Source organism: Lampetra planeri, chromosome 25 (genome assembly GCF_965212315.1).
Source record: "Lampetra planeri chromosome 25, kcLamPlan1.2.h2, whole genome shotgun sequence".
NCBI lineage: Eukaryota > Metazoa > Chordata > Hyperoartia > Petromyzontiformes > Petromyzontidae > Lampetra > Lampetra planeri.
The window spans coordinates 2,609,421-2,637,159 of record NC_136131.1 but is presented as its reverse complement, the minus strand read 5'-3'; the positions used below and the strand labels follow the sequence as shown (position 1 = coordinate 2,637,159).

The following is a 27,739-nucleotide window of genomic DNA, read 5'->3' as shown; positions in this document are numbered from 1 at the left end:
AAAGTTTAACTATACTTTCAGCCGAAACCGAAGCCGAAACCAAAAGTTTAACTATACTTTCAGCCGAAACCGAAAGTTTAACTACAGAAAGGTATATAACCGAAGTTACCGAAGAGGCCATTTGCCAACTTTCGGCGCCGAAACCGAATTTCGGTTGGCCTCTAGCGCCTTTACAGTCGACATCGCGGCGAATAAAAGGAGCTGTCCAACGCGTTGAGGACTAGGCGCCGTCCACGTGTCAATCGCATAGCCGTCAACCCGTACGGTTCACCCCGTGTTCTTGTACAGGGAAATTGAGTTTTCAGGTCCATACGGCGCACAGACGTTTCAATGGTTGTTGTGTTTCTCCCTTGCGATGGCACTTTGTAGGATGAACGTTGAGGTTTATAAGGGCACGGGGCGACGAATACGTTTTGAATTGGTCTGTAATAAGGTAGGCACTGATCAGAGGTTGACAAGTATGTAATTCTCTTTTAAAGTGTAACTGATCAACTATGATGATTATTTTTCTGTTGTAATTATTATGTCACCGTAGCATCTGCGACCGGTCTCCTAGCGATCGTTGTGTACGTCCTCGCCCCGTCTTGATGCGCAAACTCCTGCAGCAAATTGCGCTCTCACTTCGGTTTGGCGGTCGACGTTCGGAGTGAGGACTGCGACCCCCCCCCCCTCAATGGAACAGCGCCACTCCCCGTGGTCACCCCCCTCCGCCACCCCCCCCTCTTCCCCGTGATCCGTGGTCCAAACAAATCACTGGAGACGCCAGTGTACGGCAGCCAAGAGCGGTTGATGAGAACGCTGTCACAGCAAGGGGTCACGCGCGTGATGAATGAATGAACATTGATTACTATTCACAGAGCTGGGCTCAAGATTCATAAAAACAAAACCCAAAATCGCGTACAACAAGTTGACTCATAATTATAATAATCACTGGTCAACAACAAAAAATGTATTTTTTTCTGGCCTGGACTTTTGCAGCTGTTTTAGACTAATTTCAGGGTGCTGATTCCAAATCTGATCTCAGATTTGCTCTATCACATCTCATTTTTATGCTATCGGCATACCCCATTTTCATTGATTTTACCTGAAATTAACTCTGTCACTTATGATTGCAAGTTGTTGCGAGTCAGTGAATGCTTTCGTGTTAAAATATGGTGCTGTATTTTTAGGATAGTGTGTTTATAACATAATTGTATGTAGATATCCACATTTATTTATTTATTATTTTTCTTCTGCCGTTTTTATTGAAAATGCAATATTTGATATCTCAAAAACCTGATGTGATAGACAAAAACTGATGCCAGATTTGGAATCAGCACCCCACAATTACCTTAAATCCGTTGGAATATCTTATGCCAGAAAAAGTGTTGACCAGTGTTATACAACGTGTAAAGCACCTGTCATCGAAGATCTCAAAGCACCGTACAAGACACAACACACACTCAGCATGACGCTGACTCAGGAAACTAAAACTAAGAATTGGTATATTAATGAAATTAAATACCACAAACTCATTTGCTCAATACATTGAAGGTTGAACAAAGGGCACTGCACGAATACAATGTAACACGGGCCATGCAAAATGTGCACGGGCTCGGGGAAATCGTGAGATCTCGTGGAAGAGATTTCCAGAGTCTGTGGGCCACATCGACCAACGCCTCTGTGCCCTGGGAACGCAGAGGAGATCTGCATGAGGCCTTGAGGGAACTCATGGGTGCAGCATGTCTCCGATGTAGGCTGGGGCAAGGTGGTTCAGAGCTTTGTTGGTTAGCAATAGGAATTCAATCCTGTGCAAAACTGGAAGCCAGTGCTGCGAGACTAATACATTGTTGGAGAGTTACAACTGTAGAAAAACACACATCACAGTGCATGCGCCTAGGGAGGTTGTTGAAGGTGAGCTGGGATACTTTTTGTTTGACTTTAACTGGTAACTTGAACAAGTAAAGCAAAATATATTGAATTCTTTTTTTTGCATTTCTGAAAACATTTTACCTATTATTTTTTTTTATGTTTTCTATGAGAACATGGATGTTGTGACAATGTTCTTTTTGCTAATTTGGCGGGTCTGTTTCTCTGATGAGATTGCAACGAACCCAGTGACATGACACAGTGGCTCAATGTCAAACGCATTCATTACCCAGTAATCAAGCTGTCGTGGTTCATTACATCGTCATCATCATCATCATCATTACCGTTGTCAATGTGTGATGTTCATTCGTACTGACAGCCCTGGCTGTCTTGATCCTTCTCTGGAAACCACTCTGTAAATATATTCGACACCGAATTAATGTCCACTGCGCATGTTGTAGATTCATAAAGGTTGTATACACAACATTACGTGCTTGCTATTTGTGTGTGTTTGCGCGTCACTTGACACCCTGGACACCCCTGCACACGAGATGTTCCATCTCAAGGGATTAATCCAGGTCAAATATTTAAAACGTTTAAAAGACATGTGAATCAAGCCCGAATTGTCCGTCACGCGAGTGGTGACCTCAGTAGAGGCCTGATGTGAGCGTTGGTTGTCCACGCGCAATTGTGTGAACATTTCTCAGCTTGGGAAACTAATGTCCAGTATGAAAAAATAAGAATTGGTTTTACCCTTCCTGGCAATAAAACAATTGTTAAGATGTTCAAACACCAAATAAAAACCTTTTGCAAGGAATCCAGTCTGCATTAACCACACGTACTTGTGGTGAACATGCAATCAAGCATGCGCTGATAACATTTGTACTGTCTTTGAAACTGATTGGTCTACCACATAAACAACCTTCTTTAGGGCCTAGTCTCACCAGTGTCAGACCAGAGAACGCCAAAAGGCCACGTGCTGAGTCAACCTTCTGCCGCACATGGACCGCTACCAATGCGGGTGGCCTTTCAAATGTGAGATGCCGACGCGAGTTATGGTGTAAAGCATACGGGCATTCTACCAAAACGAATCATTATCATCGTTATTGTTGATATGAGCATGTTTATTATTATTTGTATGTTATTATTATTGACATGAGCATGTTTACCATCGTCTCCCCAGCACGGGGACGTAGCTCGCTTGAGCCTCTTCTACATCTCGTTCGGACTGCAGCTCAGCTGTCTCGTGATGTCTGGTTTCGCTGACCTGCCCAAGGACCACGGAGCGATCGACGATTCTGGCATGGTGAGTCACTCTCGCGAGTGTTACGAAGATCCCCACGGTTCATTCCATCGGTGTTGATGAGACATCCTTGAGCGAAAAAGAGGGCAACCGTCTGATGGAACGTGCATTCAGCATAGATTATAATTCCAAGCATTGTGAAATTTGCACAGAATTGTTAACGATATTTGTATAAATCACTGCCCTAATGTTGTTTCTAAAGTCACGTCGCATTAATAGTTGATGTTATTTAATGAAAACAAAAGTGAATGCCTTAAATGTCAATCAAAGCGATTGATTGTACCTTGCAGAAACCGAGTCCAGAAGAAAACGCCTCTTTCCTTAACCAGATCACGTTCACCTGGTTTGACAGGTGAGCAATTGGTTGTGCGCTCATCGCAATGCTCACCCGGCCTCTGCACCTCTTCCTCAGAAATTGATGGGGGACATTGAGGGAACAATGCTAAAAATAAGAATTTTGTTCATCAAAGACCTCAAAGCACCATACAAGACACAGTAGACGGTTTAAGACGTAATATGCTTTCGCGACCAATATCCATAATAAGTTTTTTTCGGGTTAGATCTCGTAAATATAAATGTGTTACTGAACCCGCCACCACCCAACACGATCGATTAGTAAGGTTTGTCACGTAAACAAAACGTGGCGATTAGTTGCTACGTCTGTATGGGATAGTGTGTTGCCCCCTCGCCTGATTGCATTTTATCTGGGTGCTGCTCCGGTTTCCTCCCACATGTAAGAACTCGTTAAATGGCGATAACACCTGGGGCGACGCAGTGGTGAGATGTTAACTATCTCGCCCGGTACGCAGGAGGCCGTGGATTCCACCCCGACCCTGACGCCTGTACATTTGGAGTTTGAATTATCTCCCCGTGGTCACATTTGAAAAAATTTAATTAAAATCTCTTACCGTGGATTTCACACCTGATGATGATTGCTTGTGTTGCATTCGAAACGTCATGAGAATTTTGTTTTGTTTTATATTTATATTATTTTATTATTTCCCTTCTACTTGACTTTACCGAAAGAACCAAGAATATAGTGGGCAAGCTTTTAAGAATCCTCCCGTCTCGGTCCGGAATCCTCAGCAGTTTAAATGGGTTCACTGCAGTTAGTCGATCGGCAGGTCGCGTGTGGTGGGGTAAAGTGTGGGTAACTCCCACCTCTTCAAAGACATCTGGCCCGCCGCGTGGAGTAGACCAACATGCCCTCAAGAGCTCCTTCGAAGTGGAAGCCCTTTCCGCCAGCAGCGGTGCGAGCGGGATATTGCAGGGCTGCACCTTTACCCTTTGTTTTGTGTAACCGAGTCCACCTGTGGCCTAGCATGGTGTACCGTGGGTACAAGAAGCCGCTGGAGGTGGAAGACCTCTGGGGGCTCAACGAGGAGGACACAGCCGAGCGGATATTCTCCGACTTCGACCGCAACTGGGAGCTGGAGCTGGAGCGGGCACGGAAGAAACAGCAGCGGGAGCTCGCCGCTTCGCCCTCCCTCGCCGCCAACGGCATGGGCAAGAGCACCGAGGCGCTGGCCATGGTGAGGAGGGGACTTGAGCAGGAGGCGCGTGCGTCGCAAGCTTCGTCGATAACCAGCGGGGCCATCCGTCGATGACCCCGCAGGGCAGTGGCGTAGTAACAACATTATTGGGGACCCCCCCCCCCCCCCAATATTTGATTTGTCTCGAACGGTTGCACATAGGCGATTATATATCGCGGCTGCTCTTGCCCGAATCACGTCATCGTCGTTACGCTCACGGTCTTGAGCATTTATCGCTGTCGGGGCACTCCGGCTTCGCAAAATTCAGCCACGACAGCTCTAATAGCAGTACCTCTTTTCAAAAACACGTTCCTTTAGAGTGGGCAGGTAGGAACTTGGTTGGACAGCGCATTCGTGCACGACAGAAAGCTCGCGGTCACATGACGCACTTCAACCAATCCGGGAGCGTACTACATGTTTGGGAGGGGCTATGCACGACAGACAAATAATCCCTGGTGGGCAGTGTGGCACTGTTGTTCCTACCTGTATTACGTCCCTGCTCTAATTAAATTTAAAATAAAATAATTTGAAATCGCATTTACATTTTTATAGTCCTTTTTACACTACTGTTAAAACCATATCTCGTGGTGGTTGTCAAGAGGACCACCAACTTGTAGCTTTGGTGCTGCTCCTCCTGTCGAGGATGTACGTTTGTACAGTGCGTTCTCCTAAAACGCTGCATGTTATTTTCATGACGCGAATTGGATATAACGCGATGAATGTGTAGTGACTCAGATCGGAGACAGAAATAACTGGAGGCACTTTTATTTACCAATCACCATCGGGGTAACACACACGATGATCTTGAGCAGCACGACGGGGATTCCACTTCCAGCAAAAGCCCCGAGCTCCCGCTCAGGGTCCCCTCTTATACTCCCAGCGTGGCTCCGCCTTGGCCACGCCCCCCTTCTGGAACCATCTCGCGGGTTCCCGATGGGCTCCTCTATGACCTATCCCCTTTAGATGTCCCCTCTCGTGTCTATCGTGGCCTGCTGACGCGAGTACTGCCGTACACTGCAGTTACCCTTTTACGCCAGCAGCCAGCACTATACCACTACAAATTAATGAGGGAACACATTTTCATAACCCGGATGTCAATTGGATATAACGCGATAAACATATGAGGGAACACATTTTTATAATGTGGATGTGAATTGGCTATAACACGATGAATTTATGAGGGAACACATTTTTTATAATGCAGATGTCAATTGGATATAACGTGATAAACGTATGAGGGAACACATTTTTGTAATGCAGATATGAATTGAATATAACGCGATGAATATATGAGTGAACATATTTTCTATAACGTGGATGGGAATTGGATATAACCCAATGGACGTATGAGGGAAGACATCTTTTATAATGCGGATGTGAAATGAATTTAACGCAATTAATGTATGAGGGAACACATTTTTTATAACGCGGATGCTAATTGGATAGAACGCGATGGAGTGACCAGAACTACATTGCGCGAGGAGGAATAAGCGGTTGTACGGCTGCCTCGGCGTAGCATCACACAAGGCGGGATGCTGCTGGATGCTTCTAGACGCTACCCACGCGTCTCTGTATTTGTTCAGCCTGCGTTACGCATCTCACGTGTTATCGCAGACTGTGCTTTACTCCTCTATATCCAATAAAATGTATCATAACGCGATTTTTCCATTACGCTGTGTTCTTCAGGAATGCAACTACTACCACGTTATAGGAGAACAGACTGTATGTTGAACTTCTTTCGCACCGCACGTGGCTAACCGTACTCATCGGATGTGCCCTGAATGCTGCCACAGGAGCCTATCCAAAAGGACGGCGACAAGAAGAAGAGCGACAAGAAGAAAAAGAAGAGCGACAAGCGAGGAAAGTTGGACCCGTCCCTCCTGCGCGCCCTGTTCTTCACGTACGGCTGGGTCCTGCTCGAGTCGGGAATCTTTAAGCTCATCTACGACCTGCTGACCTTCGTGAGCCCGCAGATCCTCAAGTACGTCGGCTTCCGTGAGGAGTCGTTTTGCATCGGTGATTGCGCATTGTTAGTACGTGCGTGTGTGCGTACATCAGAGGTCGCAACCGGGTACCCGATACCCGTACCCTACCCGATAACTGGCTACCCGTACCCGGCCGGGTGCGGGTACGGGTAGCCGTTTGCGACCCTGGTGCGGTCGGGTACGGGTACGGGTAAAGAATCAAAACTCGTTTGCGACCTCTGGCGTACATTGAACTTCTTTCACACCGTGCGTAGCCAACCGTGCTCTTCGGAAAAGCAGGAAATGAAAAAAAGCTACAACAAATGGTTAATACCGGTTTGCCACATGTATAGAAATGCCAAGAGTAATAAATGAAACACGTGCGCTCAGACTGAGCTGAGCTGCCCATTCTGATCGTGGGAAGTAACAACTGTGTCCAGATCTTAGATGCACAACGCAGGTTGTCAACCCACAGAGTGTGATTGCATTGTTGCACGTGATTGCAAATATTCGTTTAGTCTTCATGAAAGAACAAAACTGACAATTGCCGAATTGCGCAATGCAATTAAGTGTTTTTCTAATTCGCTGGTTTGCATTTAATCCGCACCTCCGATTAGCATGGTTGGCTACGAACGGCACGAAATAAGTTCAACATACACACATACAAGGCATTTTTATTACTATCAATGATAGACGACATTATTTTTGAACGCTTGTGAACTGCGAGAGAAAAGGGCATCTCCGTTGACTGCCTTGGCTGTGCTGTGCTCGACGTTGCAGGTTGCTGATCGGGTTCACGGAGGACCAGAACGTGATGGAGTGGAAAGGATACTTCTACGCCATCCTGCTGTTCGTCACGGCACTCGTGCAGTCGCTGCTGCTGCAGCAGTACTTCCAGCGCTGCTTCCTGTTCGGGATGCGGGTGCGCACCGCCGTCATCGGCGCCGTCTACAAAAAGGTGCTGCACGCGCTCCAGTTTCGTTTCACGCGTCATTTATGTACATGTCTGTGTTTGTGTAATAAACGACTCTGTCAGGCTTTCTTGGTCTCCGCTGTGTCGTTTATTTAGGTTCTTCGTATCGCACCCCGCTGGTCCTCGGCCGGACCTGCGCAGACTCCGCGCGCGCCCCGCGCACGCTCCGTGTGGCCGCTCCGCTCTCTCCGTGTGCCCCGCACACGCCGCCAGCCACACCGCTCGCTCTGTGTGCCCCACACACTCTGCTAGTCACTCACTAGCCACGTGTGCCCCGCACACTCGGCTAGTCACTCACTAACCACGTGTGCCCCGCACACTCTGCTAGTCACTCACTAGCCACGTGTGCCCCGCACACCCTGCTAGCCCTCACACTCTGCTAGCCCATCTACCCCACGCACCACCACGTGGCAGATGGCGCCATCTCCCCCACTGCCCAGCGTGGATTCCCCTATTCTCGCTCCGTTCCAACTCCCGATCTCTTCCGGCTCTCTCCCTATATCCTTCCCATCACGTGACCCTAACTCCTCCTTCCCGTACTGCCCCCGTCTCCACCCCCCGTTCACCTCGTCTCCCATTGGAGCCGAGTTGAGCAGTGGCTCCTCCCACACGCTCTGTGTGATTGGCGCAGGGGCCAGTAACCACCCTGTTTATGCTCGCATTACATTTGTATGTATGTTGAACTTCTTTCGCACCGTACGTAGCCAACTGTGCTGGTCGCACGTGCGGAGGAAGGACAACAAACTAAATACACAAAAGCAGTTCTAAAGAAATTCGTTTTCTTTCTAGATTTAACAGTGCATAGTTCCACAGTGGTAAAACCAATTATTATACTTTGATACTGGCAGGAAAGGTCCGATATTATTGACTTCTACATTAAACATTTTTTGCCTGTTTCAGCGGTGCATTAAAAAAGCTATTTTTTTTATATTTGCTATGCATATTCGCAGAATTGTTACGCAATTGTATGTATGTTCTCCCAGGTATCGTTTTGAAGATCCAGAGGGTGACTGACATACACTTGCGATTTACATATATAGATATATGGACTACTCCGCCACAACGACACTTGTTATTGTTTCCTTCGGGAACGCAGTCAGGTTCAGATTTTCACTTCCACCACGGCGTTCCGGTTCGTTCCGGCCAATGGGAGCCACGATGGCGAGATTTTAACTGCCTCGCCTGGTGTACGGGTGGTCGTGGGTTCGATCCCGAGCCTGACGCCTTCATATTTGGAGTTTGTATGTTTCTCTCCCCGTGGTCGCGTGGATTTTTCTCCGTATCCTCCGGGTTTTCACTCCACACTTAGAAACGTGCATTTGGAGTATTTGGCTGCTCTAAATCTCCACGTGATAAGCCACTTCGTTGCGCAATCATTAGTGGCCAGGTCAATTCTGAATAAGAGCTATATAGCTCAGTGGGCCTTACTTGGTAAAATAAAAAATACAAATTTTAGTTTGAATAGTTTCACTTCCACCCTCGGATGCATTTGACCAAGTTGAGTAGGTCGAGGTGATAAAGTTGCATTGAAATATTATAATACTCCGATTGATGCTCCTACTGTTGTGGAGTGACTCATGCATGCAGCCAGCAGCTATGGCTGCAGGGTTTTGGTAGTACATGTTGTTTATGCCATTTATTGTGAAAATTCCGTCACAGTTCCTATGATCACTGTTTCATTGGTTTCATGGCTTTATTTTGGTGATTTCGAAAAGTGTATTGGTTTAGCCACATTTGTTTGTTGTAGTACAGAGTTAGACTGATGGCCTTAATCTAAGTTGTCTTGTGGTTGTTGTTGTTGTTTGACTTGCATCCCACTGGGATTTTTGCACACAGCGTTGGTGTACGGTGTTTTTTTCTGCAATATTTTGCAGTCTTTTCTTGGATTTTCTGTTTGCACATAGTCAAATATTAACTTTAAGATGTTTTTTGTTCATGTTTTTGTTTTTTGATTGTTGCGGTTGCACCTGTTTCAAGATCCGAATGGCTCACAGGGCTATACCTAATAAATGAACTTGAACTTGAACGTGCGCGCGTGTCTGTGCGTGTGCGCCACTAACAACGATCGCCTTGGTCTCTGCCGCTCGTCTGCCGCTTGCGCAGTCCCTCATCATGTCCAACGCGGCGCGCAAGGACTCCACGATCGGCGAGACCGTCAACCTGATGTCGGCCGACGCGCAGCGCTTCATGGACGTGGCCTCGTTCATGCACCTGCTGTGGTCGGCGCCGCTGCAGATCGTCATCTCGCTCGTGTTCCTGTGGATCGAGCTTGGCCCCTCCGTCATGGCCGGCTTCGCGGTCATGGTGCTGCTCATTCCGTTCAACGCCGTGCTCGCTACGCGCTCACGCGCCCTACAGGTCCGGGACGCACCGGCGGCTGAGCAGTCGACGTTCCGTAACGATCAGTTTAACGCCCAAACAAACGTACTTTATGATGTTTATACAATGGATATGACTATATTACGATACTAACAACATTATACACACATCATGTTAAAAGAAACATGGTTGATAAATGCATTAATTAATATTTACTGTACAGAGGAATGTTCGGTAAGCAAACACATTGGGCTCTATGGAGGCACTACATTACTATACACTACACTATACACTACACTACTATACACTACACTATACACTACACTATACACTAGACTACTATACACTACACTACTATACACTATACACTACTATACACTATACACTACTATACACTACACTACTATACACTACACTATACACTACACTATACACTACACTATACACTACACTATACACTACACTACTATACACTACACTACTATACATTGCACATTGGGCTCTATGGAGGCTCGTCGAAAACAGGGGTGGTCGTAATGAGAGGTTCTACTCTACGCACTGCACATGTGTGCGTGTGTATGGTGTGGCTGTTCCTCACAAATGGCCGTCATTCAGCAACCAAACGGTTGCTGAACGATGGCCAAAAAAACCACGTCATGAAATTGGGCCGAGTGTCTCCGCAGTCGAACACCAGTTGCTATCTCAGTAGTTGCTATTTGTTGAAACGGTGAACTATTTATTAATTTTTTTTTATTGTTGTTTCTGTTTCAGGTGAAAAACATGAACGAAAAAGACAAGCGCATTAAACTTATGAACGAGATCTTGAACGGAATCAAGGTGGGTACCAAGAAAAGGCGTTCAAGTGCAGGCATGTCTTGAGACGCGTGGATTTAAACAGAGAGACTCGACGGATCTTCTTGGTTCTTTCGGTAAAGTCACGTAGAAGGGAAATAATAAAATAATAAAAATAAAACATAATAAAATACAATTCTCACGACGTTTTGGCCACAACGCAAGCAGCCGTGCTTGCGTTGTGGCCGAAACGTCGTGAGAATTGTATTTTATTATGTTTTATTTTTATTATTTTATTATTTCCCTTCTACGTGACTTTACCGAAAGAACCAAGAAGATGAATCCCTGCAGTCACGAAAGCTTTAAATCGAAATTTAGACTCGACGGACTGAAGAGATCGGTCTGCGAAGCCACCACGTGCACCCATCCGCCGCGCACGACGTTACCGCCGCTCGCGTCGCCGACATGGTGCTTGTGCGTCCCATCTCAGATCCTAAAGTACTTCGCGTGGGAGACGTCGTTTGAGCAGAAGATTGGCGACATCCGCAACAGGGAACTGAAAGTGATGCGCAGCTTCTCCTACCTGAACGCCGTGTCGATCTTCTCGTACACCTGTACGCCCTTCTTCGTGAGTTCTCCCCTTCCCAGCTGTTAACCCTTGACCTGCGGCAATATCCCCACAGCGCGTGCAGCCTTAACGCCGTAGTCGTATCCCACCTGCAGTCGTGACCATTTACTTCTAGGGTTAACCCTACACTTGTAGTTGTAATGCTAGACCCGTAATCATAGCTTTTACCCTTATAGCCATAACCATAGCCATATCCCTGCAGTCGCTTGCTCGCGCTGCTGCTGGTAAAAGGGACATCCACTAGAGCAGTGGTTCTTAACCTGGGGTGCACGCTGTACCCCCTGGGGATGCGAGATGCCCTTTCTGGGGGTGCGAGACATGTCCAGATATTTTTAGAAGGTAAATAATCGAAAACACAAATTAAACACGGCACATAAGTACAAATACTTTGTTTCACCAAACCTATGTATTTATTAACATTAAAAAAATGTTTACCGATTGAGAACCAAAGGGGTGCAAGGCTGCAGTAAAGATTAAGACCCACTGCACGAGAGGGAGCTCTGTAGAGCCCCTCTAGAGGGTATTTTATTTTATCCTCCTCTTCCACGCTGGCCAGAACCTCTTGGAAGAGGGGGGACATACACCACACTCTACCCCATCGTACGCGACCTGCAGATCGGCTCACGGCGGGGCACCGGTCTACACCGTCTGGGGTGCACAAAAAGCCAAAAGGGCGATTTTAAGAAACTTGCCGATTGTTTCAACTGGGAGATCTCGAGTCCCAAAGGGCCAACCGTCACACCGCCACAGTGGCGGCAGCGCCATCCATAACAGTGGGACTGTAGCCCTTAATTGTTCTACTCGTTATCTCAAGACTCGTCCGTAATACAGTTTTTTTGGGTTAGATCGCGTAAATATAAAAAATGTGTCGTTAAACCCACCACCACCCGATAGAGCCAATGAGTAAGGTGTGCCAAGTAAACAGAACGTGCCAATTCGTTACTAGTACAGCACTAACCGGTGTGTTGGAGAGCAAAGCCACAACATTTACATTCTGAGTACGACGTTTCGCCATTGATTACAACTAGCATGAGGCGGCAGCCATATTTGTGGAGAAATCCTCCTGTTTCATTCCTTTATATATTAACGCGATCTAACCCCAAACAAAAGTGCATTATATATGACATTGGCCGTGAAAGCCCACTCAAGACTCGTGTTCGTTATTCTAAACCTCGAACAAAATCCAGAGACCCGTGGCCACCCTCTCTCCTCACGACAACTCCGTCAATAATTGTTTTTTTTTACCCTTCTATCTGGCAACAAAACTGACACCTTTTTTGCAAGGAGTCATGTTTGCATAGACCACAATACCTGCAGCCATAATGCAAACAAAAAACATAACTCTGATAATATATGCACTGTCCTTGAAGTTGATTGGTCCACACCCGAGACAGCTTTCCTCAGAGCCTAGTCTCACATGGTGTTGGACCAGATGACGCCAAAAGGCGCACAACTCAAGGACAATGCACCATCAGAGTATGAGAGCTCGGGGTAAGCATTTACACCATTGGAACCTCATTTGCCACTAAAAAATATGATAATTGTTTTTTTTACCCTTCTATCTGGCAACAAAGCTGACACCGTCAATGCTCTCCCACTACGCTGGCACATGCAGGTGTCGCTGGCCAGCTTCGGTGTGTTCGTGGCCGTGAGCAAGGACAACGTCCTGGACGCCCAGAAGGTCTTCACCTCCATCTCCCTGTTCAACGTACTGCGCTTCCCCCTTGTCATGCTGCCCATGCTCATCTCTTACATCGTGCAGGTAAATAACAACAACAACAACAACCGCCGCTGGCCACTAAGTGGCGGTGATGTCACCACGGCACTTGTGCCACGCTAGTTGCACCTTGACGCCACGTGAAGTGTTACAGGAGGTCACGGAACAGACTCAGCTGTCGTGGGGTTGACTGGATGAGATGACTGGCAGATGCACCGGCTGTGCTCTCCACTGTGCCAACTCGCTGCGTTGTATCTGCCCGGTTCTCCGCTCATTGTTGTGAGCATCGCTCCTCTGCCCTCCTTTGTTCTTTGGAGGGTGACTGCCCTCCAACTGCCCAATAACGTCCTTCGCGAGCCTGCTCCAGGTATACGAATCGTTATTAAAACAGGTAAAGGTGCAGCCCTAAAATTGCTTGCTCACATCACCGCTAGCAAGAGAGGCCTCCATGAGAGGTAGCTCGAAAGGGCCTTTCTCCCGAGTATTTGGCCGACTTGTCTACACCGGCCAGACGTCTTGGAAGAGGTGGCGACACTTTACCGCACCACGCACGACCTGCTGCTCGAACAATAGTGGTTGTACCCATTCATACTTGTGGGTGGACGAGTTGGGGGGGATTTAAGAAACGTGCATCATTGTTTCACTGCTGATGTAAGTTACAAAATTGGTCAAATTTCCTTTTTAATGTTTCTTCTCACGTTTCCATATTTTCCCGTTAAAAAAAATCGCCAGAAAAAGAAAAATAGGTTTACCCTGATTGGAAATAAAATAGGCGTTAAGGGGCCGTCCATAAATGACGTCACGCACCTAGGGGGGGGGGGGTGGTCAGACATTTGTGACGATGTGTGACGAGGGGGGGGGGGGATGATAAATGTGACGCCACATCAAAATGCGCAACTTTAATTAAATATAGACAACACGTTCCACTTAATTAAATAGACTTTATAATAAATGTTTTCTTCTACAACATCAGAGTGCAGCGCCACATTAAATACACACTACAATGACAATAGTTTAAAGCGATTTGAAGAATGTTTTATTTTGGGGGGGGGCAGAGCTTTGTGACCTCATATTTGAGGGGGTCTGACTTTTTGTGACGCCGTGTGACGAGGGGGGGGGGGGTCAAAAATTGTCCAAAATCACGTGACGTCATTTATGGACGGCCCATAAGATGTTCAAACACCACATAGATACATTTTGAAAGGAATAAAGTCAGAAAGGGTAACAAAAGCTAAAACTATTCTTCTTTTTCATACTTTGATACTGGCAAAAAAAGGTTCCATAAATTTCCAGAAAGGCGCGCTCCACCAACGTTTTCGTGAGGCCTTCTTTTTTCCCGTGCAGCGGAATATTTCATCGCTGTCTAAATCGACTCTCCTCCTTTCTCACCAGCCAATCTCTCCACTGCTGTGTGCTACACCTGCCACCCTCCCCTCCTCCCAGTTTCCACTTTATTCAATTAACCCTTCTTGCTCTAACTATTGCACAATGATCGGTGAAGATAATCACACTTTCAGCTCATCGCTGATAGTCAAAGCTATTCTCAACATCGATGTTCTCACGTTGGTACATTGTTTAATGCTTCGTCTTTCGTGACAAATATTTTCATTGATAGAGGTTTGTTGTGGTTGATTAACTGTGAATAACCCAATCAATAATGGATATCCATTGTAATTTATATGACTACATTAACCTCACCCTCTGGTCCTCGCATCTGATTGGCTCACAAGTGATGACATCACATTTATCCTCCGTCTATTTAAGACTGAAACAGGAGGATTTCTCCACAATTCTGGCTGTTACCTGATGAGGCTGGTTGTAATTACTCGTGAAACGCAGTGCAGTCCTCGAAATGTACATTTTGTGGGTTTACTCTCCAACACACAACCGGTGTCCTGAACTCGTAACTAGTTGGCACATTGTGTTTACGTGACAAACCATACTAATTGGCCGTGTTGGGTGATGATGGGTATAAAAAAAACTCTATTTTGGTGCATTGTGTTAAAAACAACAACAACAACAATAATCCCAATTCTGTCTCACAACCGTGCAGGCGAGCGTGTCAACCAAACGTGTGAAGAAGTTCCTGAGCAACGATGAACTGGACACATCGGCCGTTACCTACGACAGCAATCTGAGTGAGTTGGGGCCTCTGCCAACTCCACCCTCTGAACACCCAACTTGGGAGGCTGACAGTGACTGGGGGCAGTGGTGCACACGAGAAGGTGTGGGACACACGCACACACGCGGACCACCAGCAACGGAGAACTTGTTGGCTTGTTTACAATCGGAGCACACGGATGGGCGTTCCGCAGACAATGTGCACGCAAAGATGAGGATACACAGGACCCGACACCTACATAAAAGACAAGAAAAAGACAAAGATCCCCCAAAATTCCAAGATACAAGCTCTTAAATACAAGTTAAGGGGGGAGGAGGGGGGAGGGACTTATCTGAATGTGGTAGCCAATGAATGGAACGTGTTGGGGGGCGGGGCTAAAAGAAAACAATAGGTGCACATGTTGTTGTTTTTACCCGGTGTCGTGATTTATAATCTTATTTCTATTATTTCTATTATTTTTATTTTATTATTTATTTTTACCTACGTGATTTTACCGAAAAAACCTAAGAGTATGAATCCTTGCAGTCACGAAAGCTTCACATCTAGAACCGTTTTTTCTGATTCTGGTTATAATGTGATAATGGCTCCGTCACTAACGGGCAAATCACCAAGGCTCTTGGGTAAGGATGTAATTAGTTACATTTATACGGTGCTTGCTTAAATTCCTCGCCAACTCAAATCGTCTTACATTACATTGTATTTCAATAGTTTCAATGTCTTGCTGCAATCTAACCTCGGGGACCCCCCTGGTGGCAGCTGTCTCTGTGCGACACATGGTCCATGCAGCACTGGCCTGCAAGTTGGAATTAGTCTACCATTAGTCTACCAGTATTGGCCAATGTTGCCTCTATGGGGATTTTGTTAGTAATTTGTAATTGATTACGTTTGGACCATTACACCGGCAGACATGGCCTGCTCTTTGTTGACTCATGCCACAGGATCTTTAATGTTCACTTTGATGTAGGTGGTGCAGAGTATTTATGGTCAATAAACTAACAGTATTAATTAGGGGTGGCTGCTGGGCTTGAACCACACATCTGTGCAGCAAGTGTCAAAACGCGCGACACACGCTGAGTTTATACGGTAAAAGTAGTACAAAATAATTACACAGCCCTTGGTCAATCCACTGCTGGATTAAGGCCTCCCCACGTTGTTGGACATGGGTGGTCATTTGACCATACTTCACCACGCTTAGTGCCAGTTGCTGACGGCTAGCCGAAAATATAATAGTTCTCACGTACGACAGGAATTAAGCTTGAAACCGAGTCGCAAGAGTTATTTTTCAGGAAAGTCCATTGGGATGTTCACCAAACGCTTCTTGGGAGTTTTTTTAAAAATCTCATCTGCTAGGTACTTAAACCCAAGAGTTGAGCCACTGTCGCGAAGTTGTGGGCCACGACAACGAAACTGGCAATTCCTGGGAGTGTTTGGCAATATTAGAAAGCCACTGGAGCTATGCACTATGAAATCATCTCGAATGACAACGCATTTCTTTAGAACAATTTTTTTGTGTTTGGTCTGTTGTGCTTCCCCCACCCCTCCGATTAGCAAAGTTGGCATACGTACAATACTTCAGTGTGCTGGGTTGGAGAAGTATTATCTTTCAAAGAAAAACATTTTTTAAAAATTGAAAAAAAATTGAATAAATATTGCATTGTTTAGTATGTTACGGTTACGTGTGTCCACAGAGTCTGCCATTCTGATAGAAAATGCCTCATTTACCTGGGACAAGGGAGAAGAAGCGACCCTGAATGAGTAAGTTTGGTAATTCTCACGCGCTGCTTGCTGATTACGCTTGTACACTCTTCACTGGCTGTAGCAAGTGGATTTGCGTGTCTGAAATCAAAATAATCCACAGCTAATTGTCAGTCCACTGCTGCATTGTTTGACCATACTTAATCATTCTAAAATAATCATGAGTTGTCCTTTTGGACAATATACATTACAAAATAATTAAGCAGACAATTCATGTCTCTTCTTGGTTCTTTCGGTAAAGTCACATAGAATGGAAATAATAAAATAATAATAAAATAAAACATAATAAAATAATTATCATTATTTTATTAAGAACAGGTCTGTCGAGAAGACAGAGTCTCGACAGACCTGTTTATCACCTGAGGACGGCTGCTTGCGTTGTGTTTTATTATAAAGAAAAGTAATTTTGCACAACCCATTAGCCCCACGTGGACCTGCTGAGTGCATTATTTCAGCTGCATTGCTTCAAGACAAAGCAACACTCTGGACCAGTTTCACCACGCAGTGCCTCATCATTCTGCTCGAGTGTGCTCGATAAAGTTGAGGTTCCAGGACCGGTTTGGATGTCGCCCAATCTTACATTTGAAGTCTCGTCGTTGGGAGCTGTTGAGCGCAGGGCACTCACCGCCTGTGGCCACAACTCCCACCGTTTACCAAAGTGTGAACCCAGGTTGTAGTGTCCCTTTGTACAAGGGGGCATTGGACAGCGTTCATCTTCACGAGTGACTCTATCGCAATAGGTATCTCTTTGGTGTTTGGAATATCTTAACCCAACTCTTGTTTTATTTCCAGGAAGGGTTAAGCCTATTCTTCTCTTTTCTTATTTTTTTTCCTGGCAAAAAAGGTCCAATAGATATAACTGCTCAACTTGCATTGCCTTTGTCCTGTTCGCCTTTTAGCGTTCTCTGGTCTAACACTGGCGAGACTAGGCCATAAAGAAGGCTGTCTCTGGTGTGGGCCATTCAGTTTCAAAGACAATGCAAATATTATCAGAACATGTTTGTTTGCATGTTTTGCCACAGGTATGTGTGGCTAATGCAGACTTGATGCTTTGCAATAGGTATCTATTGGTTGTTTGAGCATCTTAACACCTCCTGTTTTATTTCCAGGAAGAGTAAAGCCTCTTCTTATGTTTTGGCAAAAAGGTTCAATAGATATAACTGATTTACACCATTGGAACCTCATTTGCCAGTAGCAAAATATGATTAAATTTTTTTTTACCCTTTTATCTTGCAACAAAACTGACACCTTTTTTTTACAAGGAGTCATATTTTGCATTGACCACAATACCTGCAGTTGGAATGCAAACAAAAAACATAGCTCTGATAATGATATGCACTGTCCTTGAAATTGATTTGTCCACACCCGAGACAGCTTTCTTTAGAGCCTAGTCTCTCATGGTGTTGGACCAGATGACGCCAAAAGGCGCACAACTCAAAGACAATGCACCATCAGAGTATGAGAGCTCGGGGTAAGCATTTATACCATTGGAACCTCATTTGCCAGTAGCAAAATATGATAATTGGTTGTTTACCCTTTTTTCTGGCAATAAAACTGACACCTTTTTTACAAGGAGTCATGTTTTGGCGTCATCTGGTCCAACACCATGAGAGACTAGGCTCTAAAGAAAGCTGTCTCGGGTGTGGACCAATCAATTTCAAGGACAGTGCATACATTATCAGAGTTATGTTTTTTGTTTGCATTCCGACTGCAGGTATTGTGGTCAATGCAAACATGACTCCTTGTAAAAAAGGTGTCAGTTTTGTTGCCAGATGAAAGGGTAAAAAACCAATTATCATAGATATAACTGCTCAACCCGATCTATCAGTGCTTTGATACTTGTATTGTCTTTGTACTGTTCGCCTTTTGGTGTTCTCTTGTCTAACACGGGTGTTTGATTGCCAGAAAGAGTAAAGCCTATTATATTTATTTTCACCACGGCTCTGTTACACATTCCATAATTCTGCAGTGCGCAAATTATACACAGACTTGTACTTGGAGGCAACACCTTTATTTAACACAACGGGTAACTCCTAAACAGGATTGTAACATAGGGTGGTGACCACCACGGCTAACTACTCTAATACTTGCGGGCTATTGTATCACCGGACCCGTACAGCCAATGGGCTGCCTGGTCCACACGTGGAGACCGAGGATCGAGGATGGCGACTTCATACCCCGGGCCTTCCCTCCCGGGACCCCGCTTATATCTCCCCTGGCCTGGCTGGCTCCACCCCTGGCCACCCTTCCTTTCCAGAACCCTCGTGGGGACTCTTGATCTCCATCACGTGATCCTCTCACCCCCGACTGGGACCCCCCTGCCCCCTCTTGTCCGGTCACGTGTCCCCTCGGGTTCACCTCCCGGTCACGTCCTGGTGCGACCCCCTTCACGGCGACACCCGTGCTCCACGCCTACAGTACCACCCCACACACGCCACTGTCTCTGCACCGTCGTGGCCCCCTTGAGGCCACCACAATTCCATGATGGGGAGCAGTCTCTCCAGAGCCCCATAGGATAACCCCTGATGACGTCCCCTTAAAGTGGTACCTTACTTTATTGACCCAGAAGGGGATGGTGTGCCAAATCAATTCCTGATCTTTGTGCTTGTGCACCAGCACCACAAGTGCTGAGTGTAATCTCGAGATGTTGTGCTCTCCGTGTGTGCTGTGGAATGGGCAGCGTGTCGGTGGAGGTGCCGGTGGGCAGCCTCGTCGCCGTGGTGGGACAGGTGGGCGCGGGAAAGTCTTCGCTCATTGCAGCCACGCTCGGAGAGATGGAAAAGCTGCAGGGCACCGTCGCAATGAAGGTGCGGTCGACCGGCACGGGCGCACCGCGTCGACAGGACGCCGTGCCGTGTGAGCGGCACTGGGTGACTTTACAACGATTTGCTTCGAATCTATACGTGCTGTGGCAGTGTTACGCATCGTTACGAGGGTGAAGTTGAAATAAGCAGAAATTAATATGTGTGTACGGTAAAATGAGAAGTGAGGAGAGAGATAAGGTCGATTTAGGAAGTTCTTGAGCTGGTTCAGGAGGACAAAGTCTTAATTTTAATGATCCAGATAAGGCAACAGATGTAAATTCATCATGCACGCGTTCTCTTTGTATCTTGATTCACACATTAAAATGCAGATACTGTACGCTTGTGTATGGGAGTGTTGGCACAGTGGTTAGTGCAGTGCGCTACAAACCTAGGTAACCCAAGTTCGATTCCCACTCAAGGACAAGATCGGTGACGAATATCTGAATTTGTCCTGGGCCTCCTCTAGGTCGACTCACCCTTAAATCAGTACCTGGTGCGGTGTGTAAACATCAGCACTGGTGAGTCAAAGGCAGCAGCCGTGATGCTGGCTACCCACTCACCTCGTGTGGCGGGTGGCCGCCCTTCACAGGTGCTACTCGCTAGCAGCACTTTGCCCAAAAGTCCGTCAAAGGCTACACGGGGGGGTGTCGTTGTTGCAGGGCTCGGTGGCGTACGTGCCGCAGCAGGCATGGATCCAGAACTGCACGCTGCAGCAGAACGTGCTGTTCGGCTTGCCGCTCGAGCCGGAGCGCTACGCGCGAGTCATCGACGCCTGTGCCCTCAGTGCCGACCTGAAGGCTCTGCCGGCCGGGGACCAGACGGAGATCGGGGAGAAGGTGAGACACTCGCTTGCTCACTTGCGCGCTCACTCGCCCGCCCGCTCGCTCACTCACTTCTCACTTTCTCGCCCACTCATTCACTCGCTCATTCACTCACTCACTTGTTCGCCCACTCGTTCGCTCATTCGCTCATTCACTCACTCACTTGCTCGCCCACTCGTTCGCTCATTCGCTCGCTCATTCACTCACCCACTCGTTTGCTCATTCACTCGCTCATTCACTCACTCACTTTATCGCTCACTCGTTCGCTCATTTGCTCATTCACTCACTCACTTGCTCGCTCACTCGTTTGCTCATTTGCTCACTCATTCACTCACCCACTCACTCGCTCATTCACTCGCTCATTCACTCACTCACTTGCTCATTCACTCACTCACTTGCTCGCCCACTCGTTCGCCCACTCGTTTGCTCATTCACCCGCTCCCTCGCTCACTGCCTCACAGTTTCTTGGCCACATTCACAGTGGCTCGGAGCGACCAAACGATGCTCACGGTTGTCATCGCCGATCCGCCGAACAACAAAAATTCTTATTCTGTGATTGTGCCTGTTAGTTTTCTCGGTTTCTGTATCTGCATGTGTGACTGAAGATGCTTTGGCGTATTTCGGAAGCATGAGACTCCGACATGAAACTCTAATGGCCTAATTCAACTAGTCCTGGCATCTCGGCTTTTAATATTATTATCATCAGAGGCATAAACGTTCCATCTGCTGCTACTAGTTTCCCCATAACCCAACAATTATATCTGGTGGTGCATCCTTTTCAGGACTCACATGATCAACTGCATTGACAAGTAACAAATAGGGCATTAAGCACGACCAGCAGTCATAGGTACAACTATTATGTGAACTAAACAATGTTTAATTTTACCAGGTAAGGCCAACTGAGCTATATAGCTCTTTTTCAGAAGCAACCTGGCCACGAATGATAGCTCCACGAAGTGGCTTATCGCATGGAAATTGACAGCAGCCAAATACTCTAAACGCATTTTGATTCTACATGTAGAGGGAAAAACCGGAAGACCGGGAGAGAAATCCACACGACCACAGGGAGAACATGTAAACTCCAAATATACAGCAGGCACCAGGGTTGGGATTGAACCCACGCCCTCCTGTATACCATGCGAGGTAGTTAACATCTCGGCACTGTGGCAGCCCAATTCATCAACGCTATAGCCAACTAGAGCTCTCCCAACCGCTTGCGCGACCCCACACACGTTGAGAAACCAACGGCGTCGGACGTTACCCGACTGACGGTCACTGCCGTCTCTTGCGTCCGTCTCGCCGTCATTTCAAAAGCGATGAAAAGGAACTGACCAACGCCTCTGCTCCACGGCTCCCGCAGGGGATCAACCTGTCCGGGGGGCAGAAGCAGCGCGTGTCGCTGGCGCGCGCCGTCTACAGCGACGCCGACGTCTTCCTGCTGGACGACCCGCTGTCCGCCGTGGACGCGCACGTGGGGAAGCACATCTTCACGCACGTCATCGGGCCCACCGGGATTCTCAAGGACAAGGTGGGGGAGCGCTCTCTCTCTCTCTCTCTGGGAGGGCGGCCGTGGCGAGCTGCGCTTTCAGGGATCGTAAAGACGCTCTTCCCCACCCACCCATCCACCCCTGGCCTCCCGTATTTTAAGGAGAAAAGTTGGGGGTGCGTCTTCTGGGCCGGTTGTTGTGTGTGTGTGTTCGTGTGAGGATGCAGGTTCGATTCCCGCTCACGGCCGAGACCGGTGACGATTATCTGAACCGGTCCTTGTCCTCCCCTAGGTCGACTCAGCATCAAATGAGTACCTAGTGCGGTGTGTAAACATCACTGCTGGGGAGAGTAAACTGGCCAGGCCGTGGTGCTGGCCGCCCACCCCCTCGTGTGCCGTGCCGGCCTTCATAGGTGCTCGCTAACTGCATTTGCCCCAACGGTATGTTAAGGCTACACAGGGGATCATTGTCTTTGTTGTTCGTGTGTAAAGGGAATCTTTGTGTATATGTGGGGAGGCGGCCACCCACCCACTCGTGTGCCGTGCCGGCCTTAAGAGAGGCACTTGCTCCCAACAGTCTGTACAAGACTACACGGGGGGGGGGATCATTGTTTTTTCTTGTGTGACCAGATTTGTCTAACTTCATTAGGACCGGGCACAGGTTTACGGTGCGCCTTACTCTCTTTGCAAGTGCGAACGCGACAATCTGAGCATCTCATTACTCTGGGATGACAAGAAAAAATCACGGTAAGCTTCAAGTGGCTGCTGTGCGCTTTGCGACTAAAGTCGGCGGTTGCCACCCGCCGCTCCGCGCCCGCCTCTTCCCGCAGACGCGCCTGCTGGTCACCCACTCGGTGAGCTTCTTGTCCATGGTGGATCAGATCGTGGTGCTGCAGGCCGGCCGGGTCTCCGAAATGGGCACCTACAAGCAACTTGTCATAAATGGCGAAGCTTTCGCCGAATTCCTGCGCATTTACGACTCCCAGGAGAAGGACGGGGACAAGAAAAACGCCACCGACCTGGACAGCGGTGAGTAAAAGCATGTTTTTTGGTAGTTTTTTCGCATTCCTGTCAACCACTTATCAGTGCCTACCTTATTCATGACCAATTTAGACCGTATTGGTCACCTCGTGCCCATATAAATATCAACGTTCATCCTATAAAGTCCCATCACATAGGAGAAACACAAATAGACCAAATTATAATTTTTTGCCCGTATTGAAAAGGCTGTACGCCGTATGGACCTGCAAACTAAATTTCCCTGTACAATAATACGGGTAAACCGTAAGGGTTTACAGGTATGGCATTGTTTGTCTTTTCAACATTGTGACGAGATGTTAACAACCTCGCTAGGTATACATGAGGTCGTGGGTTCGATCCCAAACCCGATGCTTGTATATTTTGGAGTTTTCACGTCTCTCTCTCTCTCATTGTTGCAGCGTGGATTATTCTCCGGGTTTTTCCCTCCACATTTAGAATCAACATCACGTGTTTAGAGTATTTGGCTCCTATATCACATTCGACCTTAACGTCCTTGATATTTTGTTGATAAAGTGTGCAATGCCCTGCAATCTTCATCTAATCAATTCACTGCTGGATGAAGGTCTCCCCAAAGCTGTCACCATCTCTCCATAGTCCCCGCACCTGAGCTGTTTTTCATCGCTCCATCTCCACAGTGGCGAGTCTCTTGTGTTCCCTCCTTTTTTGGCTGCAGTCGCATCCTAAGTCTCAACCGCCGGCCATCACCTGTTCTCGGGATGTGTCCTCACCCAAAACTTGCCTTCTTTCTTTCAGCGGCAATCCATACGACGATGCACCTACTTGCGTACGTTCTCTGATCCGTGCATTCCTCTCTGTCTCTCACTGTTTCATTGCTTTCATGTCTTTATTTTGGTGATTTTCGAAAAGTTTTCTGGTTTGGCCATGTTTGTTTGTTGTAGTACAGAGTTAGACTGATGGCCTTAATCTAAGTTGTCTTGTGGTTGTTGTTGTTTGACTTGCATCCCACTGGGATTTTTGCACACAGTGTTGGTGTACGGTGCTTTTTCTGAAATATTTTGCTGTATTTTCTTGGATTTTCTGTTTGCACATAGTCACATAGTCACTTTAAGATGTTTTCTTGTTCATGCTTTAGTGTTTTGTTTGTTGCGGTTGCACCCGATTCAAGAGCCGAATGGCTCACAGGGCTATACCTAATAAATGAACTTGAACTTGAACTGTCTCTAACGATGCGGATGGTCACTTTCAGACACGCTTCTCTGGCCGCCTGGAACGCCCTTCCGATATTAGGAAGCCACTGGAGCTGTGCACTTTTACATCATCTAGTTTGAAAACTAATTTCTTCAGAACTGTTTATTGTGTTTAGTTTGTTGTACTTCCCCCGCACCTCCGATTAGCATGGCTAGCTACATACGGTGTGAAAGAAGTTCAACATATATGCCCACACCTGAATTCCCATGCATGTGTAGTGAGTCCAACTGAGTCACAGACGTTGTCTTGGGAGCAACACTATTTATTTAGTAACTCAACATAACACAACACAACCTACACTTGGGTGTTGAATGCTCATCTAACCCACGCTACGGCAGAACTAGACACGATTCGCTATCCTGGCCTAGACCACGAGCTGGGTCCCGGACCGCGTGGCTAGAGGCTTCTTCAACCCGACGTGGATCTTCATCACCAGCAACACGAAGAACCCCGAGCCCTTCATGGGGCCCCCGTTATATCGGCCTGGGCTGGGGCTGGCTCCGCCTCTCGCCCGCCCACCTTCCAGACCTCTCGAGCTCTTTCCCGAAGGCTCCCGAGAGCTCCTTTATACCACGTGACCGCCCAGCGGCCCCCGTCCACCGGTGGCCCCTCTCCAATATCATCCGGTCACGTGTCGGCAGGTCAACCAGCGTATCATGCCCCAACATAACCGTGTCTGGCTGACACTCTGTCTCGCTCCCTCACCGGGAGCCCGCACCGCACACTGTATGTGGTGCCTCTGCGCTGACCAGCGCTCACCCAAGCCCCGCTAGGACTGGTACTATGCCCAGTAAGCAGGCTACACATAACGCCAACACATTATCCGCTGTGGCTTCGTAAGCCCGGCACCACACAGTGACAATCACAGTCACTACACGTGGATGTGCAACTCCACGCTTCTTTTTGCACTTGTCAGCTTTTATTCCATTTCAAAGGGAGTCAGGGCTTTATTTTAAATCCCTCACTCTCTTCAAGAGTGCCAGGCACACGTTATACGCCCTTTGCATTCCTTCTCGACAGATCTTTCTGGAACCTTCCAGAAGGTTTTTCTAAACTCCTCCGTCTCCTCCTTCCCACCAATCCCTGCCCCCCTGGCCCCTCTGCCTCTCGCTCTCCTCTCTCCTAGCTATCTTCCACCAAATCTCTCCTCAAACTCCTCAGCCTATTCCCTGCTTTCTTTTTCCCAGCTGCTTCCCACTGCCTTCTCTTTCTTACTTAATTGATTTAGGGTGTAACTCTGGACCCTCGTATAACCCCAATGTCCTCATGTTATTGACCTACCCCAGTGGTTCTTCATTGCAAGGCCTTTAGTGCGGCCTCTGTCGTGCGCCCCCCCCCCCCCGTGACAAAACACAAATATTGAAAACACCCACTGCCCCCCCCCATCATCATCATGCTGCCAATCCCCCAATGGTTTAAAATGTGGCGGCCCCTGACACTCATGATGTCCTATCAGTGAAAGTGCCCCCCTCTCCGCCGCCCCACCCCTTCTGAAAATGAGTGAAGAACAAACTGGTCTACCCCGTCCGCCCCCCTCCCGCTCCCTCTCATCTCAGTGATCACGACAACGGTGGACATCGCGGACGAGCCGGACCCGGAGCCCCAGGGCGACGACGCGTATGAGGACAGTGTGAGCAGCACCTTCCGGCGAGAGCGCAGCATGCGCCTGCGGGTCAGCACCAGCAGCAAAAGGTGACGGACCCCTCCCCTCTCGCAACTTTTTATCTCTCATCACTTTATCTCTCATCACATTCTCATCACTTTATTTCATAATTTTCTCGCATCACGTTCTCTCTCATCACTATAGCTCATCACTTTCTTTCTCTCTCCCATTCGATGCGGTCGCTCCTTGGTAGGCGCCGCCACTATTTCATTACGAACACCACCACTTTTATTACGAGTATTGCCACTATTCTATTACGAGCATTCCCACGATTTTATTATGAACATTGCCACTATTTTATTACGAGCATCGCCACTATTTTATAGCTGTTTAGCTCAACAGGTCATTTCCAGCTGAAATAATAAAGTCTTGAGTCTGAGCGATGCTCCTTCCATCTGGAACTCTATTCCAAGTGGTTTCCAGTAAAGCTTCTGGCATACAATTGTTTTAATAAATGATAAAATGTAATTTGTTTGAGTTATTTTAATTTGAGCTGGATTTATTGTGCAATGGCTTTTTGAGCACCTTCCTATTGTGAAGCACCCTGAGATGTAAATGCAAATTGTATCGCTACGGTCGGTATGAATGTTGAACTTCTTCCGCACCGTACGTAGCCAACCGTGTTTAGCGGAGGTGCGGGGTACCTCTGTGACCATATCCAGCATGTACTGACATTTCGCAAATACTCTTCAGTATTTTCCGAGGCTTGTTTTCCACATTTAATTTCCACCGAGGTTGTAAAATAATTTTGGGTGGAATGGCGTAGTCCTGTGGGGTAGCGCATTGCACTTCAGAACTCGGCACTCCTGAGTTCATTCCTCCCGCTGTGGTTCACGTGATAGTTCTATCTTAACCGGTCCGTGGCTGTCCAATTAACCAGCGCGGTGAAGTATGGTCAAACAACTCCCATGACCAACACGCGGAAAGGGGAGGTCTTCTTCTTGGTTCTTTCGGTAAAGTCACGTAGAATGGAAATAATAAAATAATAAAAATAAACATAATAAAATAATTCTCACGACGTTTCGGCCACAACGCGTAGACAGAGTCTGAAGACTCTGTCTACTCGACAGACCTGCTCTCCACCTGAGGACGGCTGCTTGCGTTGTGGCCGAAACGTCGTGAGAATTTTTTTATTATGTTTTAGTTTTATTATTTTATTATTTCCATTCTACGTGACTTTACCGAAAGAACCAAGAAGATGAATCCCTGCAGTCACGAAAGCTTTAAATCGAAATTTAAGGGAGGTCTTCATCCAGTAGTGGCTTGATGAACGGGTGTAAATGATTATAACTGACATCAGCTTAGATCCGAGAGCTTTTGCACACCGTGCACCTGCATCTTAACGTGTTTATGTAGAATGTGTTTGCCTTATTATCGTTGTTCCTTTGCATTGTGTTTTTCTGACGTGAATCTAGACGGAGCCACAAGAAACACTCTGCGAGGAACTCGACGAGCGGAGAGACAGCACTGCTTGGGAAGGAGCAGGATGATAAAGCGCAGAAGCTGATCGAAAAGGAAGGCGTGGAGACTGGAAATGTACGTTCGCCTTACGAGGATGAGCTTGTACTTTACATTCAGGAGCCAATTCAATCTCGTGCCCCCTTCATCATGGCTTGTAAGATCTGCCGACGGTGCCCTTCTATGTATTCCTCGATCTCGGCTGCGTTCTTGGGCTGATCGAGAGCATATTGTGGTGGCCCCCGGTTGTGGAACTCCCTACCGGTGCCCCCCCCCACCCCCCGATTGTACAAATAATCTGTTT

At 47.3% G+C, this 27,739-nt stretch overlaps 1 protein-coding gene across 1 annotated transcript in view; it reads left to right on the top strand.

The window, feature by feature from the left end:
- The window catches only part of LOC144727244 (ATP-binding cassette sub-family C member 2-like), a 68,642-nt gene that overhangs the window by 22,606 nt on the left and 18,297 nt on the right, over nt 1-27,739 (top strand). Inside the window, exons 6-22 of the mRNA XM_078605931.1 lie at nt 3,032-3,154; nt 3,442-3,503; nt 4,473-4,683; nt 6,477-6,664; nt 7,428-7,605; nt 9,724-9,978; nt 10,711-10,776; nt 11,222-11,359; nt 12,975-13,121; nt 15,130-15,214; nt 16,887-16,953; nt 19,634-19,760; nt 20,417-20,593; nt 21,939-22,106; nt 22,895-23,093; nt 25,871-26,006; nt 27,393-27,513. Of these exons, the coding sequence (XP_078462057.1) occupies nt 3,032-3,154; nt 3,442-3,503; nt 4,473-4,683; nt 6,477-6,664; nt 7,428-7,605; nt 9,724-9,978; nt 10,711-10,776; nt 11,222-11,359; nt 12,975-13,121; nt 15,130-15,214; nt 16,887-16,953; nt 19,634-19,760; nt 20,417-20,593; nt 21,939-22,106; nt 22,895-23,093; nt 25,871-26,006; nt 27,393-27,513 (2,448 nt within the window). The remainder of the gene's footprint in view (nt 1-3,031; nt 3,155-3,441; nt 3,504-4,472; nt 4,684-6,476; nt 6,665-7,427; nt 7,606-9,723; nt 9,979-10,710; nt 10,777-11,221; nt 11,360-12,974; nt 13,122-15,129; nt 15,215-16,886; nt 16,954-19,633; nt 19,761-20,416; nt 20,594-21,938; nt 22,107-22,894; nt 23,094-25,870; nt 26,007-27,392; nt 27,514-27,739) is intronic.